Source organism: Aedes aegypti, chromosome 3 (assembly GCF_002204515.2).
Source record: "Aedes aegypti strain LVP_AGWG chromosome 3, AaegL5.0 Primary Assembly, whole genome shotgun sequence".
NCBI lineage: Eukaryota > Metazoa > Arthropoda > Insecta > Diptera > Culicidae > Aedes > Aedes aegypti.
This window is the reverse complement of record NC_035109.1, coordinates 65,804,548-65,826,226: the sequence shown is the minus strand read 5'-3', so window position 1 is coordinate 65,826,226 and position 21,679 is coordinate 65,804,548. Positions and strand designations below refer to the sequence as shown.

Genomic DNA, 21,679 nt, shown 5'->3' with positions numbered 1-21,679 from the left:
TTGGAAATGTTGACGGTACGTGGCGCTAGAGTGCATGTAATTTGGTCATATTCCAGTAGAATCTAGCTCATGATCATGGCCACCTAGAAAGTTCTTGTCTTCGGCAAAGTTGTTCAGTAGCTTGAAAGCAATTTGGCAGCACTGTGAAGTTCGCAATTTTGGCTCTACGTGGTGGTGGTTCCGAGTCATTTGGCCGAATGCCGTTTGGCCGAAATTGAAAATCAATTGTGAAACACAGCTAGCATGCATGTGTAATGTATTTCTAGGCTGAACTTCGAAGAACTTATTCAGCTTATTCTGAAAGAAGGATAAATTATCATTGATATATAAACAATTAGCTTCTAAGTTTTAGTTCAAGAAACAGTCAGTGCTGACAAAAGAAAATCCTATATGTAAGCAATTATTTATTTCTTTGCTTAGCGGTAACAGCTGCCAGCAGAGGTTTCCGCATTACGTTTACGGTTTACGGCTTCTCTTGAAAGAGAAGCCATTTGTAATTTGAGTTCTGCTTCAGATTTTCTTTGAATTGGTGGACTTATACAATCAAAAAGGCGTAACTTCAAAACGGGCCCTACGATTTTTTTTAAATTCTGCCCAGACATGCAGCATAGCTCTGGAAAACGACTGGTGAGCACAGATTTGATGGAGATTTTTTTTATTCTAAAAATAACGCTCAGGAAAGAACCGTGCCATAGATTCCTGGAAAAACTTCAAAGTAGAATAACTATAGGAAACCACTAAATAATTCTGAATCAGTGTTGATAGACTCACACTCAGAATCTCAATCAATACGCTCTCCCGTGAGAGCAAACTCATTAGAGATCTGCTTCGCAAATCTCACGCTTGAGATTTTGATGCAAAATCAACTCAATCAACTCAACCCGTAAAAAATGATTCAGTCGCAAAACCCGGCAAAAACTCGTGAAACACGAATGTTGTTGTTTACGTTAGAAAGGATTAATATAACTTTGACAGACTAACAAGAAATAATTGCCGTGTGTGAGTTAACTGTGGAAATACGAGACAATGAGTTAAAAAGGTGAGCCAACTCATCCATGATATTTTGACTGCTGAGTTGCATGATTGACAACTCACGCATAAAAAATCTCAAGCATGAGTTGTGAGAAATTGAGTTTTTCACAACACTGTTCTGAATAAAATGTTCGAAAAAAATCCCATAGCCATTCCCATAGCGATGACTGCTCAGAACAATTCCTGACAGAGACCCTCCATAATTTTAGAGTTTTGCCGGAATACTTCGTGCGAATTATAACTGAATCGAGGAATCCATATCCATTTTTTCCGCTACCTTAATTTTGAAAGTTCTGCTCTTCCTCACTACGATTATTGCCTAAAAATCGTTGAGATATTTTCCCTTCAACCACAAAATGCGAAAATTTAACAATCACATACCGACTAGACTCGCTAAGATTCAAAGCAAGTGAAGAAATATAGTGTTCGTGTAACGAACTTTGACAGTCGGACATAAATTGGTTTGACTAGCTTAGGGGGCCAAGTTAATGTTGGTCAAACCGTATGAGCGTCTGTGGGCTTCATAATACTGAGATTGGAATCAGAATTCTTTAAAACGTTTACGTCCAGCATGCCATTTTGAGGACGGTTACGACGAAAGACGAGCATCCTCTAATGGAAACACATTTGCTATTCTGTTGCAGATCAGCCTTTTTATCATAAGAGTGAACAACATAGTGGCCTACTATTCCCACCAACAAAAGCAATACTGTAAAGTGCTTCTTTACTAGCACTGTTTCATAATGGTGTAATGACAAAAGTAATACTTTTCAGTTTCGTTAAAGAATCTTTAATTGTTGCATAAATAACTATTATGCAATTCCGTTGCATATCAGCCTACTTGTTATCAAAAGAATGAACTATATAACGGCCTACTCTTCACACCAACAAATACATTACTGAAAAGCGCTACTTCGTTCAATCGTTCAATCTGAATTCTAAAATCTAGCCCTTAAATTGCTAGAACAGGTTATCGTTGAAAGGAACATCATATCAGCATGAAAGAAGGATAATTCTAGAATTTGGTTCGATAGATTTTAACTTCCATCCACTTCCACTCTCAAGACTAGTCCTTTACATTCGTACCCAACATTGTTTCACTACTGTTGAACAAACCACAATAATCAAAATGGTCAACAGCTGCTAGGCACAAAGTTAACCAGGAAAATAAATTAACTTCCATGAACACCCGTAACCTGATGAAGTTTGTTTGATGTGTGGCACCGGCAGCATATCGGAGAACGTTCGATCAATCTCCACAGTTTATCACGGAACTGCCCGCATGGAACCATTTTGAGAATTTATCAATGGAAATGATCCCGACAAACCGTTCTCAATATTTGCCCTACCATTGTTTCGACGGAGCAAACAGAAATACGCAAAGCAAACACAGCACCGGACTGAAACCAGACCGAGCCGGAAGCTTTCGGTCAGTAATATTTACATATAAATAGAAAATCTGTGGTTCTCCCATTTCCACAGTGAACTCCGAGCAAACGTTTCATCGTTATTTACATCCTTCTCTTCATTTTCACAAAGTACGGCCCTACCAGGAACAGATCCTGTTCCTCTTACTGGTATTCTGAGAACCCGTCAATGATTGATGACAGGAAATAAGTTTGTGTGACAAGTACAAGATTCGAACCCAGCCGCTTACTCACCGCTATGCTAAGGAAGACCCCGTTATTTACATATTAAATCATTTTCTTATCCTTGGCACTTGTTCACATTCAGAAGAAGGCAGAGAGGAGAATGCCATTTCCTACGGAGAAAACACTGCACTTCGATGATGAAATGCCGAACTTAATGGAAGCTGACTCAATTGTTGTTTGTTTGCCGGCAGTCTTTTTCGATTATTGTTTCAGCAAGCTGTTCGGAATATCATCGGTAACCACATTTGATGCTGTAATTGGGGCAAACTTCATAAGAATCATTTTTTCTTGGAACAGTGGTTCTCAACTTGTTTGAAGCGGCGACGTCCTTTTACACATCCCGCAAACCACTGAAATGAAATGTTTTGTAATCAATGTTTACGTAATCTAAGAATTCGTTGAATTATTTATTCAAGTGAATTAAATAGATTAGCGTAGAAGTATCAATTATGGCTATAACAGTTAAAGAGGTTGCTAGAGAGCATAGTCTTAAAGAACAAATTGAAGTTTCATGAATCTAACAAGCTTCGCCAGAAAACCATCTGCCATCATATTTTTTATACCGTCATCGCGCAATACTGCTAATTCAAGTTTAATATCTTCTTTATTCTATTCCAGATCGGTGAAAGCCACGTGGACGTCCAGCGGACGGCTTCGAGCGACGTGACGGCCTCGGTGTGCGCCAAATACTCTGGAGCCTTGTGCATAGGTTCGTGTTTGATCGTTTTGTTCCTTTCCAACTACCGTAAGCAAGTAAAGCTAATCAGCGAAAGTAGGTAATTAATAATGAATTCTCACAAATGAACAGCTACTACAATGCTACTGAGAGAGCTAGAGAAAATTAAGCGAAAAACCAAATAAGAATAAATGGGTAATTCTGTAAAAAAAAGATGAAATCGGAAACATAGCGCACTCGCACCTCGAGTATTGTGCAGCAAACAAAAAATCGTTTAGGAAAATTTTCTACAACAAGATGAAAAAACTAACAATACACAGCAAACGCAAACTACGTAACAACAGTAGCGAATAACAGAACGGCGGATAATTAAACTTTTATACCTTCTAGGAAATTTAAAACAAAGATAACACATTGCATTCGCCCATCAACTGACACATAGACACACTCACACAAACTTACTCTCTTTCTCTCACACTCACAAACACACACATTCAACGCGGGGAACAAATTAATTACACACTACTCACGATACCATTAATTAAATTTAAATTTAAAAAGCGATCTGAGCAACTCATGCATTTTGTACATTTTAATGAGATTGAAAAAGGGATAAAGCGTACATTCGAAAGAGATAATAAAACGAAACATAAAAAACACGACCGGAGGAAAACAATAAACACATTCACAAATTAAACTGTAAAAAGATATACTTTTGCTGCGGAGGTGTGAACCGTGAATGCAAATGTGATTGAAGCAAAAATTTTGAAACAAAATAGGGTAGATGTGATACGCGTTATCAATCGCGGTCGTTTTATGTCACCGTCGTCGTCGGTGTGAGAAGTCGGAGTTGAGTTTCGCTTACAAAAAGACGCGGATCGGAATAATGTTCGTGTGCTTTAGACAAACTTCTATGGGGAATCGACGTTTTAGTGTACTGCAAAATACAACCGGGTGATGGAAAACGGTGAACTAGAGTGTCTTTGAATAAGAGTTTCGTTAATGTTAAAATTGAAGTAGTGGTGTAATTTCCATAAAAATCCACGTTCCAATCGATCAGTACACCTGGCAAAATTAGTACATGGCGTCACTCTTGTTTAAAGGCACTCTACCCTCTAAAAAGGTTGTAGTCGATAATGGAGTTATTATTACTAATAATTTATTAGTTCTAATTTACAATTTAAAGACAGTATCAGCACCTCATAAATCCAGGTTTTTAGTACACTTTTCGATGTGGAAAACTTCCAAATTCCTAGCGAAATCTGAGGAAACACTTTTAGGGTAACTTTTGGAGAAAATCCTAGGGAAAACGGCGGAGGAACTCTGAAGAAAACTTGCAGGGAAATTTTTTAAAAGAACATCCAGAAAAAATCCGTAACAAACTTTCAGAGGAGCTGCAGAACTGGGGATTTTTCTGGAGGAGCTCCTTAGCAAACTTCCAAGGGAACTTCCAGAGGAATTTGATGCGGAACTTCGAAGGAATTTCTACAAGAAGTTCAGGAGGGTTTTCTAGCGGAACTTCCATAGGAAATCCTAGGAAGACTTCTGAAACAAATCCCAAAGGAGCATCCGAAAGAACTTCTAAGGGAGTTTCCGGAGGAACTAGCGATGGAATTCCTAGAGAAACTTTGAGAGAAACTTTCGGAAAAACTTCTACAAGACTTTTCGGAAGAACTTCAGGAAAAATCCAGAGATAAAATTTCGGAATAACCTAGCGGAACTTCCGGAGAAAATCACACCGAAACATCTGGAGGAACTCTTAACTGAACTTCTGGAAGTATTCGTTGCGGACTTCAGAGGAATTTCTAGAGTCACTCTTAGGATAATGGAGGAACTCTTAGGGGAGCTTTCGGAGGAAACCCTAGAGAAATTTCCAGAAGAAATTCCAAATTCCTAGCGAAATCTGAGGAAACACTTTTAGGGTAACTTTTGGAGAAAATCCTAGGGAAAACGGCGGAGGAACTCTGAAGAAAACTTGCGGGGAAATTTTTTAAAAGAACATCCAGAAGAAATCCGTAACAAACTTTCAGAGGAGCTGCAGAACTGGGGATTTTTCTGGAGGAGCTCCTTAGCAAACTTCCAAGGGAACTTCCAGAGGAATTTGATGCGGAACTTCGAAGGAATTTCTACAAGAAGTTCAGGAGGGTTTTCTAGCGGAACTTCCATAGGAAATCCTAGGGAGACTTCTGAAACAAATCCCAAAGGAGCATCCAAAAGAACTTCTAAGGGAGTTTCCGGAGGAACTAGCGATGGAATTCCTAGAGAAACTTAGAGAGAAACTTTCGGAAAAACTTCTACAAGACTTTCCGGAAGAACTTCAGGAAAAATCCAGAGATAAAATTTCGGAATAACCTAGCGGAACTTCCGGAGAAAATCACTGCGAAACATCTGGGGGAACTCTTAACTGAACTTCTGGAAGTATTCGTTGCAGACTTCAGAGGAATTTCTAGAGTCACTCTTAGGATAATGGAGGAACTCTTAGGGGAGCTTTCGGAGAAAATCCTAGAGAAACTTCCAGAAGAAATTCTAAAGAAACTTCCGGAGAAACACCGGAATTTGTGAAACTTTAAGAAAAACTCCTGAAGAAATTTCTGGAGTAGAGCCTAGAAAAAGTGGTGGCGGAACTCTGAAGGAAACTTGTGGAAGAACTTTTAGAGGAACTTTAAGAAGTAATCCAAAAAAAACTTCCAGTTCATCCGGAGGTACTTTTTAGCGAACTTCCAGAACAATTCTTTGCGGAGCTTCGAAGGAATTTTCTACGAGAACTTCTGGAGGGTTTCCTAGCAGAACTTCTATAGAAAACCCTTGAAAAACTTCTGGAGAAATTCCGAATGAACTGCAAATGCGATGGAGTTTTCGGAGGTACAAGCGGTGAAAGAGAAACTTAGAGAGGAACTTTCGGAAAAACTTCTACAAAACTTTCCGGAAGAACTTCAGGAAGATTCCAGAGATAAAGTTTCGGGATAACGTCTACCGCAACTTCCAGAGCAACTCTACAGACAAACTTCTAGGAAAACTTTCGGAAAAATTATAGAAGATTTTGGAAAAATTCCTAGAGAAACCTTTAGACGGATTGGTACAGGAACTATAGGAGGAACTTCCAAATGAACTCCTACAGGAACTTCTGGAGCAACTCCTACAGGATTTTATGGAGGATGTCCTACATGAACTCTCAGAGGATTTTCTACAGGGACTTATAAAGGATGTCCTACAGGGACTTCCAAAGGAATTTCTACAGAAACTTCCAGAGGAACTACTAGAAGAACTTCAGGAGGGACTCCTAAGGAAACTTACAAAGGAATTTCCAGATGAAGTCCTACAGGTACTTATGTCCTACAGGAACTTCCAGAACAATTCGTACAGAAACTTTTGGTGGAACTCCAAACGATGTCTGGAGGAACTCCTACGGGACCTTTCGAAGGAACTCTTACAGGAACTTCCAGGGAAACTCCTACAGGAACTTCCGGAAGAACTTCTACAGGAACTTACTCCTACGGAAGTTTCCAGAGTAATTCTAGCAGAAAATTTCAGTGAAACTCCTACAAGAACTTCGGAGAAACTCCTGCAGAAATTTCCGGAGGAACTCCTACAGGAACTTCCGGAGGAACCCCTACCGGAAGAACTTCTACAGGAACCTCCGGAGGAACTCCTACAAGGTTTCCAGAGCAATTCCAGCAGAAAATTTCAGTGAAACTCCTACAAGAACTTACGGAGAAACTGCTACAGAAAACTCCGGAGGAACTACTACGGGAAATTACAGAGAATCTCCTACAGTAACTACCAGTGGCACTCCTTCGGAAACTTCCAGAGGAACTTCTACAGAAACTTCCAGATGGTATTCTACAGAAACTGCCGAAAAAGCTACTACAGGAACTTCTAGAACAACTCCTACAGGAATTTCTAGAGATAGTCCCACAGGAACTTCCGAAGGAACTCCTGAATTGAACTTCCGGATAACTCCAACAGGAACTTCTGGAGAAACACTTACAGGAACTTCTGGAGGAATTCCTACAGGAACTTCTGGAGGAATTCCTACAGGAACTTCCGGAGAAACTTCTTCAGCAACTTACGGAGAAAGTGCTACAGAAACTTCCGGAGGAACTACTACAGGAATATACAGAGGATCTCCTACAAAAACTTCCGGAAGAACTACTACAGGAAATTACGAAGGATCTCCTACAGAGACTACCAGTGGCACTGCTTCAGAAACTTCCAGACGAACTCCTACAGAAACTGCCGAAAAACCTACTACAGGAACTTCTTCAAGAACTACAATTCCTACAAGAATTTCAGAAGGAACTCCTACAGGAACTTCCGGAGGAACTCCTGAAATGAACTTCCTCAGGAATTCCCGGAGAAACTCCTACAGGAACTTCTGGAGAAACTTCTACAGGAACTTCCGGTGGAACTTCCGGAGGAACTCCAATAGGAACCTTCGGTGGAACTTCCGAAGTAACTCCTACAGAAACTTCCGAAAGATCTTCTACAGGAACTTACAGTGAAGCTTCCCCAGATACTTCCAGAGGAACTCATACACAAACTTCCGAAGTAATTGCTACAGGAACTTCTAAATGAAATTCTACAGGGGCTTCCGGAGGAACTTCCAGTGAAGCTATCTCAGGTACTTCAGGAGGAATTCATAATAGAAATTGCAGATAAACTCCTACTGGAACTCCGGCAGTAACTTCCGGAGGAATTTGAGCAGTAAGAAGTCCTATAGGAACTTCTAGATGAACTATTACAGAAATTTGAATAACTCCTGTGGGTAGCTACATTTAAGGACAACGTGTTTTCGACATGTTAAACTGCATGACTAGCATGCAAGGATTCAGACATGTATTTCAAAGGACCGATTGAGATTCGTTGAGATACGGTTGTTTGAAGGAATCGAGATAGTAGGTAAAGTTAAATCAAACATATTCGAGCCGCGTCATCTCCTGAGCCTTCACATTGTTTAATTTCCTTCTTTAAAACCCCAATCAACTTGGCAAACGATTGAATTTCGGTGGAATCAATTTCACTATACATGGTACTGAAACAAATACTTTGCAATTGGGTCGCAACCATCCCACAAAAATTTCAAAAAGTTGAAAAGCCATGTCCATTTCGGATTACCATCCCATTTTTGGGAATGGCTTCGCATCCCCTCAGTAGCAATCAAGGCTAACTGAACGCGGAAAATAACACGTAAAAAACGATATCGTTGGTACAGCTAACGATTCGTGTTCCATGTATTTAGTCTTTGAAATACGACTATAGAGAGCCTCCCATCGCGATACGCGGGGTCATTTGGTGGAACATGAGAAAATTAAATTAAATTGTTTTCAGTGCGACGGAACACCGAGAAAAAAAAATATAATGAGGTACATCCCGAATCGAGTACAATTGCATACCTCACCTCCATGGAAACCGCGCGCTGGCTGTAAACTCCAGAATTCAATTATATCCGGAACCATACCCTGGTACATGGCACCGAGCAAATCGGAAATATGTTTTTCCCAAACGAACGAACAAGCCGCCGTGCAAATAAATTATCCTACTTTTTTACATCGAATTTCGTGTTCAATGGCACCAATCCGATTCCCACACAACTGCCATGGTGGATTGTGTGAGGTGCTGAGGACTTCCATTTCCATCTGAAACCAAGCGACCATCATTTAAACCCTGGGCGAAACCCAAACGCGTCGGAAATTGATCACCTGTGTTCAACCATACAGGTTGGATCGATCTAGATAGAAGTGAGAGCATGATTGACACACGTGCATGTGAAATATAAGTTGGCATTAGATAGTAAGTGAGGCTGGATCCATTCAAAACCATTATTATTTTTTTTTTTACATCACCTGAACAAAATAAAGACTTTTAGAGAGATTGAGATGATCCTGACTAGTCTTAGTCTTAGGTAAAAAAAACAAGGCCACTTTCCTCTTTGTGATCGAAAGAGAACATAAGCTTTTTCCTGACGCTTAAAGGAATTTCATCAAGGATTTATCCAAAAGTTCCTCCAAGTGATCCTTTGTGAAATCTTTCAAGAACTCCTCCAAAGAGTGGAACAAAAAATTTTCCATGGACTCATCCAGATATTCTTTCAAGAGCTTCTCGAGATATCTGTTCTCAAGAATATTCTTGTTGGAATACCTCCAAAAAATACTGCAAGGGACTTCCATAGGATTTTAGAGGATGTTTCAAGAAATCTTGCTGGAATTTGTCTAATGAACTTGAAAGATTTTTTTTCCAAGAGTTCTCCAAAATTTCCTCTAAAAAATTCGCCACTGTTTAGTACATGAGTCATGAATTTGAAACAAAACGGTATATGAAAGCATCTAATACAATTTTTGTATTGGGCCTTGCATTGCACTATGGGCCAGGGACGCAATCTGGCGGGACAAAATTAATAACTCGGTAACGAAGCGTTTCCGGTATTTGGTGTCTTCGGCAAAGTTTTTTGTAACAACGAGGACCATCTACTGACATAAACGGATAGTTCGTAAATCGTCCGCATAGGTGGCGCCACAATCTAACTTTTTACTTTGACGTTCTAGAGACTTGGCATGTTCGGCAAAGTTGTTCATTTTGATAAAATAAACAACTCTCTCGAAGACGTCAAAATTCCACAGCCTACTGTTTTCGAGTTATTGGCGAAATTAGAGAAAATTGGTGAAAAAACGATTTTTTTCACCGAATTTAACATTTTCCTTAGAACCATGTCATATAATATTTTTTGCTGATAAATATACAACGAACGCAAGCTCTTGTGGAAAAAAATTAATAATACGACACATAAAACCAAAGAAATTATGAATAAACTTGGAAAATAGAGCAATTTTTAAACCTTAATATCTCCAAAAGCGCAAAAAATCGCAAGCTCAAATTTTCAGGCAACATAGAGCAATACTTGATGAAACGGATGTCAAAATTCCAGAGAGGTATATTTTGGTGTTTTTGAGATTTTTTAATTTTTTTACGGTTTCCTTTCCATTACGCGATTAATATTGTCATGGCAAATATTTAAGTGTATGTTTAAATTATCGGAAAAATATATTTTATTATTTCATGAAATTATTATATCTGCTCACAGTACAAGCTGGCTTTGGATTTCATCTCGGATTCGTTGTCACAGTTTACCGGAAGCTCAAAATTTAAGCAAATCCGGTGATTAAAAACATTTAAGGTTAAACAACCTAACAGTTCTCAAAATCGAAGGAATCTTCAAATTGATACCTTTGATCTGTATCCTCTGTTTCGAAACATCCAAGAATCAACGCTCTTTCCGCTTTAAAATAAATCTACTAGCTCCGGACAAGAGATCGTGCGCTCTGAAATTTTAATATTTAGAGATATCGACATGAATATGCTTTAAAATTTGATTTTCCGTGTTAAAAGTAACACATTCACAAAATAAATTGCTCACCTTAAACCATGATGACAACAATTAACTGACACATGATCAAGTCTTTCATGGCATACTATATCTTTGGAATTATTGAAGAAAAACAATTATGTACCCAGTTTTAATCTACACTTTCATCTACATTACTCGATATCAGCTCAAGGAACTGCTCTTAAACTGAATTTCATGGCTACTATGATGGTTTTTTTAAACAGTTTTCTGAAAGTTTTTGTTCCACGACTCGTTATTTCTTGAAGTCGATCGTCCCTTCAGATTCCTCATGGAAATTCACTGTATTGGAGAAATATAATCACTGTAAAACAAATTAAAAAATCTCAAAAACACCAAAATATACCTCTCTGGAATTTTGACATCCGTTTCATCAAGTATTGCTCTATGTTGCCTGAAAATTTCAGCTTGCGATTTTTTGCGGTTTTGGAGATATTAAGGTTCAAAAAATGCTCTATTTTTCAGGTTTTTTCATAATTTCTTAGGTTTTACGCATCGTATTATTAAAAATTTTCCACCAGAGCTTGCGTTTGTTATATATTTATCGGCAAAAAATATTATATGACATGGTTCTTAGGAAAAATGTCAAATTCGGTGAAAAAAATCGTTTTTTCACTAATTTTCTCTAATTTCGCCAATAACTCGAAAATAGTAGGCTGTGGAATTTTGACGTCTTCGAGAGAGTTGTTTATTTTATCAAAATGAACAACTTTGCCGAACATGCCAAGTCTCTAGAACGTCACAGTAAAAAGTTAGATTGTGGCGTCACCTATGCGGACGATTTACGAACTATCCGTTTATGTCAGTAGATGGTCCTCGTTGTAACAAAAAACTTTGCCGAAGACACCAAATACCGGAAACGCTTCGTTACCGAGTTATTAATTTTGTCCCGCCAGATTGCGTCCCTGTCCCATAGTGCATTGAGTGTAGGAATTTCGTCATTATCGTCCATTCTTCCATTGATTACAAAAGAATGTTTTAAAGATTTCTAATGATATTTCTAAATAGATTTTACAATTCCCTCCAAGGAATCCACAATAATCTCCTGCATGAATTCATTCCCAGGGGCCCAGATAGCCGTAGCGGGAAACGCGCAGCTATTCAGCATGACCATGCTGAGGGTCGTGGGTTCGAATCGCTGGTCGAAGATCTTTTTGTAAAGGAAATTTTCTCGATTCCCAGGGCATAGAGTATCTTCGTACCTGCCACACGATACACACATGCAAAAAATGGTCAATCGGAAGAGAAAGCTCTCAGTTAATAACTGTGCTCATAAGAACACTAATCTGAGAAGCAGGATTTGTCCCAGTTGGGACGTAACGCCAGAAAGAAGAAGATGAATTCACTCCACAATTATTCAAGGAGGAAACTTTTTCAGCGAGTGGAAAAAGCATTTCCATCTACTGGAGGAAGCTGATGCAACTTATAGAGATAACTTTTCCAGCTTCTTTTGGAAGTATTTCCAGCTATTGGAAAGAAGCTTTTCCAATTTCTGAAAGAAGGCTTTTCCAGTATCAGGAAAAAAAAGCTTTTCCAGCTTCTGGACAAAAAGTTTGCTAGCTGCTGAAAGGATGCTTTTGCAGTTTATGGAGGAAGTTTTTACAGCTTATAGAAAGAAACTATTCCAGTTTTTTTTTTTTTTCCAGTGTCGGGGACATATTACCACTGCGACCATTTATTTGATCTTTTGTGGTGTCATCCTCTTTGTTTTTGCCGCGATGAGTGGACTCATCACTATAAGAAGTGACTATCCACCCATCAGTTGGCGTGTATCCCAATCAGGTACTGCATTTCGTATGAAACTTAGTACCTGTTTGGGATGAGAGTTCCAGATTTCCCAAGGCTCTAATAAGCCTTTTTCAAGATATCTACAACGCTTACGGTAAAGTGCAACACACTCGCACATTAAATGTTCAGAGCTCTCACTCTCCAACTTGCAGAAGCGACACTTATCCTCCTGCAACTTTCCAATTATTTTTAAGTGGTATTTACTAGGACAGTGACCTGTGATTAGTTTTTTTTTTTTTTTTATATCTTTATTTGAGTGTATTTTAACGCAACCTGTGATTAGTCCAGTATAAGTACTTAACTCATGTTTATTCAAGTTTATTAACCTTAGTGTTTTTCTGGCGTCCGGTTCTATGAATCGTTTCGCCTGACGGGAATCGGATGTATTGGTCCAGGTAAGTTTTATCTTTGTCCTTTTTAAATTCTTTAATTCTAAGTAGATGAAAAAACCGAATTTAGTACTATACCATTTAATTCCACTAGAGTTTGTATCCTTTGACAGATACGCGTATTTCGACCTCAACTGTAAGGCCGTCTTCAGTGTCGTGTACTAGACTCGAATTCTAGTTTAAAACCACATGGAGCTATTCCAAAATAAGGCTCAGGTCCAATAAATTGAGTGGATGACCCTATTTTAGCTAGCTGATCAGCTTTCTCGTTCCCTTCTATTCCGCAATGACCAGGAACCCAATAAAGATTGACCTTATTGCGACAGGACAACTGCTGCAGTAGCATGGTGCATTCCCAAACCAGTTTAGATGTATAAACGTTCGACTTTAAAGCATTGAGAGCTGCCTTACTGTCCGAACAAATACAGATATTAGCATTTTTATAGCGCCTTTTTAGACAGATGTCGGCACATTCTAAGATGGCAAAAATTTCCGCCTGAAAAACTGTTGGCCAACAACCTAGTGGTAGTGAAACGTTTACTCCCGGGCCAGATATTCCCGCACCAACAAGGTTATCTTGCTTCGAGCCATCTGTAAAAAAGATTGTTGAGCCAGAACGGAAGTTCGGTTGTCCCACTTCCCAGTCCTGACGAGTTATATCTGGAACACAAAAGAGATGATCGAAAAAGTTTCGCTTCATCATGCAATCTTCGCTTATTGAAAATATTGGATTTATATTTAATGTTTTTACGATGCTCATATGTCCTTTGAGATCGCTATCATTAATAGTAGAGGACCTTCTGAGTCGTGAAGCATTTTTAACAGCATCCATTTGTATAAAATCTTGCAAAGGAGGTAGATTCAACATTGCGTCCAAAGCTTTAGAAGGAGTGCTACGCATCGCCCCAGTTAATGCAGCTGTAGCCAATCTTTGCAGCTTGTTCAATTTGGATTGAGTTGAGATTTGTTTGTTTTTTTCCCACCAAATAACAGATGCATATGTAATAGTCGGTCTCACAATGGCTGTATAAATCCAAAGTATCATCCTTGGTTTTAGTCCCCATTTTCTACCAAAAGTTCTTTTGCAGCCCCAGAAAGCATTTCTTGCTTTTTCTATCTGTTGTTCAACATGTCTGTTAAAACTGAGCTTACTATCTAAGATAACTCCAAGAAATTTTACTTCTGAAGACAGAGACAGTCTAACATCTCCTAGTTTTAGACTCGATATGGAGATTTTGCGTCTTTTAGTAAACGGTACAATTGTGGTTTTGTTAGGGTTAACGTTTAACCCTTCATTTTGGCACCACCTTAAAGTGTAGCTCAACGCAGATTGCATCCGATCAGAAACGATTGCATCATATTTTCCACGAACAATAATGATGATATCATCCGCAAATCCAATTACTTCAAACCCTTGATGCTGCAGTTTTATAAGAAGATCATCAACAACTAGGGACCAGAGGAGGGGAGAGATAACTCCGCCTTGGGGACAGCCTTGAACAGCTCTTACCCTTACAACTGAATCACCAAGATATGCTGATATCTCTCTGTTTGACAGCATCTCTTCTATCCAATCAATAATACTTTTTGAAAAACCCCGACTTCTCATGGCTCTTCTCATCGATGTGAAGCTAGCGTTGTCAAACGCACCTTCAACATCAAGGAAAGCTGCCAAAAGTAGTTCTTTGTAATCAAAAGTTTTCTCTATTTTTGTAACTAAGGAATGGAGAGCCGTTGTCGTGGATTTGCCAGTCTGATAGGCAAATTGAGCTCTATTTAACGGTTTATGCTTAATTATATCTGATTTAATATACTCATCAATTAATTTCTCCATTAATTTTAAAAATGTGGACGTAAGACTTATTGGCCTAAATGATTTCGGCAATGTTTTATCCTTTTTATTTACTTTGGGTATAAACACCACTCGGACTTGTCTCCATTTGGTTGGAATATACCTTAATAGAAAGCTGCACTTGAATAGGGTCAGCAGGGTAGGAATAATTTTTTCCTTGCACTTCTGCAAGTGTATTGGAAAAATTCCATCTAATCCTGGGGTTTTAAATGGATCAAAAGTGTCCAATGCCCATTCTATCTTAGAATATGTAAATATATGATCCGCTAGATCTGAAGCTTCTTCATTGGACATATCCGATCCATTTGATAAGCTAAATGTGCTAGTTTGATCAGATGAACATGGTAGTGACCCTGGAAAATGAGTTTCCATCATTAATTCTAGAGTTTCTTGTGTATTTTCAGTAAAAGACCCGTCGTTCTTTTTAAGTGTTCCGAGACCGTTGGTATGGTCTTTAGAAAGAACCTTTTGAAGTCTTGCAGTCTCAGGAGTACTATCTATGCTTTCACACATGTGTCTCCAATTTTTCCGCTTTGATCTTCTTATCTCTATGTTGTAATTGGTTAAGGCCTCTCTATACTGAGACCAGTTCGATGTACGTTTTGCCCGATTGAATAGTTTACGAGCATTTCTTCTTAGTTTATCTAATCTATCATTCCACCAAGGAACATCTCTACTAGTAGAGCGTACCTTTATTGGACAGCTTTCATTATAAGCCACCATAATAGAAGTAGTAAGGCAGTCAGCTGCCTTTTCAAGTTCAACGGATGTATTAATGATGTTAGAAGTTGACTCATTTTGTAATCGTAACCGAGAATCATAAAGTTCCCAATTGGTTTTTCGGGGATTTCTAAACGTTTCCCTTACTATATCTTTGGTAGCAAATTCGAATAAAATTTGCCTATGATCTGATAGCGATATTTCATCAGATACCCGCCATTTTTCAATGCTACCCGATATTGTTGAATTGCAGAGTGTTAAGTCTAACACTTCTTCCCTCACAGCATTAATAAAAGTAGGGGCGTTACCCCTATTACAAATGTCAATATCATTTTGAGATATAAAACTGAAAAGAGACTCACCTCTACTGTTGATATCGGTGCTGCTCCAGATAGTGTGGTGGGCGTTAGCGTCACATCCGATGATGAACCCTTTGTTTTGTCTCCTGCAGTGGGACACGAAAGCTGCAACTTCTGGAGGAGGTACTTCTTCAACATCGCCAGGAAAATAGGCGGACGCAACGTATATTAGCGTATTTCCTTTCGCGGTTGGCACCTCTAAAGAAATTGCAGCAATGTCCTTCCCGATAAATTCTGTAATTGGTGTAAATTTAGCATTGCAGTTAACTAGAATTGCAGCTCTCGGGACGAGCTGAGTATTATCATAGATTAACTTACATCCTAATATATTGATTCCTAAAATTTTGTGGTTTTTCGTCCATGGCTCTTGTAAAAGCGCCACGTCTATTTTGTCCTTTGTAAAAGTTCTAGATAAGATTGCTGAAGCTGCCTTTGCATGGTGAAGGTTCTCTTGAATGAATTTTATGCTTCTCTGCATAACTATTCCAGTTATTAAAACGCAGCTTTTCCAACTTATGGAGAAAGTTTTTTCAGCTTCTAGAGGGAGCTTTTCCAGCTTCTAGAAGAAGCTTTTCCAGTTCCGGGAAGAAGCTTTTCCAGCTTCTAGAGGAAGCTTTTCCAGCTTCTAGAAGAAACTTTTCCAGCTTCTAAAAAAAGTTTTTCCAGCTTCCGGAAAAGGAAACTTTTCCGGCTGCTAGGAGGAACCTTTTCCAGCTTCTGGAAGGAAGCTTTACCAGCTTCTGTGAAAGCTCTTTCAGTTTCTGGAAGGAAGCATTTCCAGCTTCTGGACGGAAGCTTTTCCAGCTTCTGGAAGGAAGCTCTTCCAGCTTCAAGAAGGATGCTTTTTCAGTTTCTGGAAGAAGCTTTTCCAGATTCTGGAAAGAAGCTTTTACAACTTCTGAAGGAAGCTTTTTGTAGTTTCTTGTAGGAATCTTTTCCAGCTTCTGTAAGACAGCTTTTTCAGCTTCTGGATGAAAGCTTTTTCAGCTCCTGGAAGAAGCTTTTTCAACTTCTGGAAGAAAGCGTTTCCGGCTTCTGGAAGGAAGTTTTACCAGCTTCTGGAGGAAGTTTTTCTTGCTTCTGGAGGAAGCTTATTTAGCCTCTGGAAGGAAACTTTTCCAGCTTATGGAAAGAAACTTTTCCAGATTCTGGAAGAAATCATTTCTAGCTTCTGGAATAAAGTTTTTTCAGCTTCTGGACGGAAGCTTTTCCAGCTTTTGTAAGGAAGCTTTTCTAGCTTTTGTAAGGAAGCTTTTCTAGCTTTTGGAAGGAAGCTTTTCCAGGTTCTGGAAGGAAGCTTTCCCAGCTTCTGGGAGGAAGATTTTCCAGCATCTAGAAGGAAGCTTTTCCAGCTTCTGGAAATAAATTTTTCAGCTTCTGAAAGGAAGCTTGTCCAGCTTCTGGAAGAAATCATTTCCAACCTCTGGAAGAAAGCTTTTCCAGCTTCTGCATGGAAGCTTTTCCAGCTTTTGGTAGGAAGCTTTTCCATCTTTCGGAATGAAGCTTTTCCAGCTTCTGGAAGGAAGCTTTTCCAGCTTCTGGACGGAAGCTTTTCCAGATTCTTGAAAGAAGCTTTTTAAACTTCCGAAGGAAGCTTTTTCTGAAGCTTTTTCAGCCTCTGGAAGGAAGCTTTTCCAGCATCTGGAAGAAATCATTTCCAGCTTCTGGAAGAAAGCTTTTCCAGCTTCTGCAAGGAAGCTTTCCCAGCTTTTGAAAGGAAGCTTTTCCAGCTTCTGGAAGAAATCATTTCCAGCCTCTAGAAGAAAGCTTTTGCAGCTTCTGGAAGGAAGCCTTTCCAGCTACTGGAAGTCAACTTTTCCAGCTTCTGGATGAAACTTTTGTAGCTTTTGAAATGAAACTTTTCCAGCTTCTGGACGGAAGCTTTTGAAACTTCTGTGAGGAAGCTTTTCCAGCTTCTAGAAGGAAGCTTTTCCAGCTGCCGGAAGAAGGCTTTTACAGCTGCTGGAAGAAGGCTTTTAAAGCTTCTGGAAGGAAGCTTTTCCAGCTTCTGGAGGAAGCTTCTCCAGCTTCTGGAGGAAGTTTTTCCAGCTTTTTCAGTTCCTGGAATGGAAGTTTTTCCAGCTTTTAGAAGAAATCGTTTCCAGTTTCAGAGAGCAAGCTTCTCCAGCTTCTGGGAGGAACGTTTTCCAGCTTCGGGAAGAAATCCTTTCCAGCTTCTGGAGGAAGTTTCTCCAGCTTCTCAGGAAGCTGTAGTTCTAGAAGAAGCTTTTCCAGCTTCTAGAAGAAGCTTCTCCAGCTTCTAGAAGAAGCTTCTCCAGCTTCTAGAAGAAGCTTCTCCAGCTTCTAGAAGAAGCTTCTCCAGCTTCTGGAGGAAGTTTTTCCAGCTTTTGAAAGTAGACTTTTCCAGTTCCTGGAATGGAAGTTTTTCCAGCTTTTAGAAGAAATCGTTTCCAGTTTCAGAGAGTAAGCTTCTCCAGCTTCTGGGAGGAACGTTTTCCAGCTTCGGGAAGAAATCTTTTCCAGCTTCTGGAGGAAGTTTCTCCAGCTTCTCAGGAAGCTGTAGTTCTAGAAGAAGCTTTTTCAGCTCCTAGAAGAAGCTTTTCCAGCTTCTAGAAGAAGATTTTCCAGTTTCTACAAGAAGCTTCTCCAGCTTCTAAAAGAAGTTTTTCCAGCTTCCGGAAAAGGAAACTTTTCTGGCTGCTAGGAGGAAGTTTTTCCAGCTACTGGAAGGAAGCTTTACCAGCTTCTGTGGAAGCTCTTTCAGCTTCTGGAAGGAAGCATTTCCAGCTTCTGGACGAAAGCTTTTCCAGCTTTTGGAGGAAGCATTTCCTGCTTCTGAAAGGAAGCTTTTCTAGCTTCTAGAAGAAAGCTTTTCCAGCTTCTATAAGGAAGATTTTCCAGATAAGCTTTTTCAGCCACTGAACTTTGCTTCAAGAAGGATGCTTTTTCAGTTTCTGGAAGGAGAAGCTTTACAACTTCTGAAGGAAGCTTTTTCTACCTTCTTGTAGGAAGCTTTTCCAGCTTCTGGAAGAAAGCTTTTCTAGCTCCTGGAAGAAGCTTTTTCAGTTTCTGGAAGAAAGCGTTTCCGGCTTCTGGAAGGAAGTTTTTCTTGCTTCTGGAGGAAGCTTTTTTAGTCTCTGGAAGGAAATTTTTCCAGCTTATGGAAAGAAGCTTTTCCAGATTCTGGAAGAAATCATTTCTAGCTTCTGGAATAAAGCTTTTTCAGCTTCTGGACGGAAGCTTTTCCAGCTTTTGGAAGGAAGCTTTTCCAGCTACTGGCTGGAAGCTTTTCTAGATTTTTAGAAGACGCTTTTCCAGCTTCTGGAAGGAAACTTTTCCAGCTTATAGAAGGAAGCATATATAAGTCCTGGAAGGAAGCTTTCCCAGCTTCTGGAAGGAAGCTTTTCCACCTTCTAGAAGGAAGCTTCTCCAGCATTTGGAAAGTAGCATTTCCAAGTTCTAGAAGGAAGTTTTTCCAGCTTCTGGGAGGAAGCTTTTCCAGCTTCTGGCTGGAAGCTTTTCTAGATTTTTAGAAGACGTTTCCTGGAAGGAAACTTTTCCAGCTTATAGAAGGAAGCATATATTTTTAGATTTTTAGAAGACGTTTCCTGGAAGGAAACTTTTCCAGCTTATAGAAGGAAGCATATATAAGTCCTGGAAGGAAGCTTTCCCAGCTTCTGGAAGGAAGCTTTTCCACCTTCTAGAAGGAAGCTTCTCCAGCATTTGGAAAGTAGCATTTCCAAGTTCTAGAAGGAAATTTTTCCAGCTTCTGGGAGTTTTTCCAGCTTCTGGGAGGAAGCTTTTCCAGCTTCTGGCTGGAAGCTTTTCTAGATTTTTAGAAGACGTTTTTCCAGCTTCTGGAGGAAACTTTTCCAGCTTATAGAAGGAAGCATATATAAGTCCTGGAAGGAAGCTTTCCCAGCTTCTGGAAGGAAGCTTTTCCACCTTCTAGAAGGAAGCTTTTCCAGCATTTGGAAAGCAGCATTTCCAAGTTCTAGAAGGAAGCTTTCATAGCTTCTGGAAGGAAGTTTTTCCAGCTTCTGGGAGGAAGCTATTCCAGCTTCTGGACGGAAGCTTTTCCAGGTTCTGGAAATAAATTTTTCAGCTTATGGAAGTAAGCTTTTGCAGCTTCTGAAAGGAAGCTTTTGAAACTTCTGAAGGAAGCTTTTTCTGAAGCTTCTTCAGCTTCTGGAAGGAAGCTTGTCCAGCTTCTAGAAGAAATCATTTCCAACCTCTTCCATCTTTAAGAAAAAAAAACTCTTCACGCTTCTGGAAGGAAGTTTGTCCAGCTTCTGACAGGAAGCTTTACCAGCTGCTGGAAGGAAGCTTTTCCAGCTTCTGAAGGAAGCTTTTTCAGCTTCTAAAGGAAGCTTTTTCAGCTTCTAAAGGAAGCTCTTCCAGCTTTTGCAAAGAAGCTTTTCCAGCTTCTGAAGGAAACTCTTCCATCTTTAGGAAAAAAAGCTTTTCACGTTTCGGGAAGGAAGCTTTTCACGCTTCTAGAAGGAAGCTTTCCAGGTGCTGGAAGAAAGCTTTTCCAGATACTGGTGGAAGTTTTTCACCGCTTCTGGGGAAAGCTTTTCCAGCTTCTGGTAGGAAGCCTCTGGGATTAGCTGTTTCAGCTTTAAACAAAGGTTTTTCCTGCATCTGGACGGGAGTATTTTTTCCAGCTTCTGCGAGAAGTTTTCCCAGCTACTGGCAGAAGCTTTTCCGTCTTCTGGATTTTTCATCTTACAAAAAAAGTTTTTTTTAGCTTTTGATAGAAACATTTTTAGCTTCTGGGAGAAGTTGTTCCAGAAGTTTTCCAGGCGTTTGGGAGAAGCTTTTCAAAATTAATGAGAATACATTTTAAACAGAACAGTTATCGTGATTTCGGTAAGCAAAAACTACGCTGACAGTAGATATGACAGCAAAGCTTCCACCGGTATGCAGGTTTCAAAAACAGCCACACCATAGTCCAGAAATTTTCCAATTTATTATCACCCCTACCTGTACCGACCAACTGCATAAACGCTTTGCAACAGAAACGTTTTTGTGCTATGACGAGGTAGAATGCAAAGGAAAAAAAATATGATTAAAATCAATTCGCCACAACCGAAAGTTAACCGGAACGAAATATTGTGCAGTTTTTGCCTTCCTGTATTCCCATCACTGACTGACTGTGTGGCTGATGCGGTATGGAGTGGCTTGTCGTGTCAATTTGACCGATCTGGGATTAATATCAGCTACAAAATGCGGAATCGATCAGAAAATGGGAAAATGGATAGGATGTAATTTCCAGTGTTTTTTTTTTTTTTTTTTTTTTTGTGCAGTTTTGCAGTCAAACATGGGGGTTTTCTGATGCCAATGAAGATATATGTGTTTCATTTTATGGTAATTTTCTGACAAGCTTTGAATTCCATGCATTGAAATAACCTGTGTGAAAAAAGTTGTCCTAATTATCAGGAAACTATCATTTATTCGAGAAACAACGTAAGTTCATTTGATAATCCGAAGAACAACAAACGTTTGTCGCTTTTTTTTTTCTTTTTTCTGTTCGGAACATAAACCACTGCGACCAATATTTGATCTATTGTAGTATATCCCGTGTCCTTTGTGTAGTGCATGTCGTTTTACTTTGTCACTATCGAGAAGTGATAAAGCATTCGGTTTTCTTACAGTTGTAATTCCTAACTTGATCACAGGAAAGGATTCTAACTGAAAGGTTCCTACCCTTCGAAGAGTGTGGTGCATGCACTCTCCACAGGCGCGCCCCTTTATCAGGCAAAATCGGATCCCTCGATAAAGCCAAGAAATTACACCGATATTGTCCATGCATCAGAATCCTAGTCCTTACTTCTTCAAACTAGAGAAC

At 39.4% G+C, this 21,679-nt stretch overlaps 1 protein-coding gene across 5 annotated transcripts in view; it reads left to right on the top strand.

Annotated features, from left to right (window-relative positions):
- LOC5578803 (furin-like protease 1) overlaps positions 1 to 21,679 on the top strand; it is an 826,626-nt gene that overhangs the window by 770,569 nt on the left and 34,378 nt on the right. For all 5 annotated transcript variants that reach the window (XM_021854005.1, XM_021854004.1, XM_021854002.1 and 2 more), the window contains one exon: positions 3,303 to 3,393. In XM_021854005.1, coding sequence (XP_021709697.1) covers positions 3,303 to 3,393 — 91 coding nt within the window. The remainder of the gene's footprint in view (positions 1 to 3,302; positions 3,394 to 21,679) is intronic.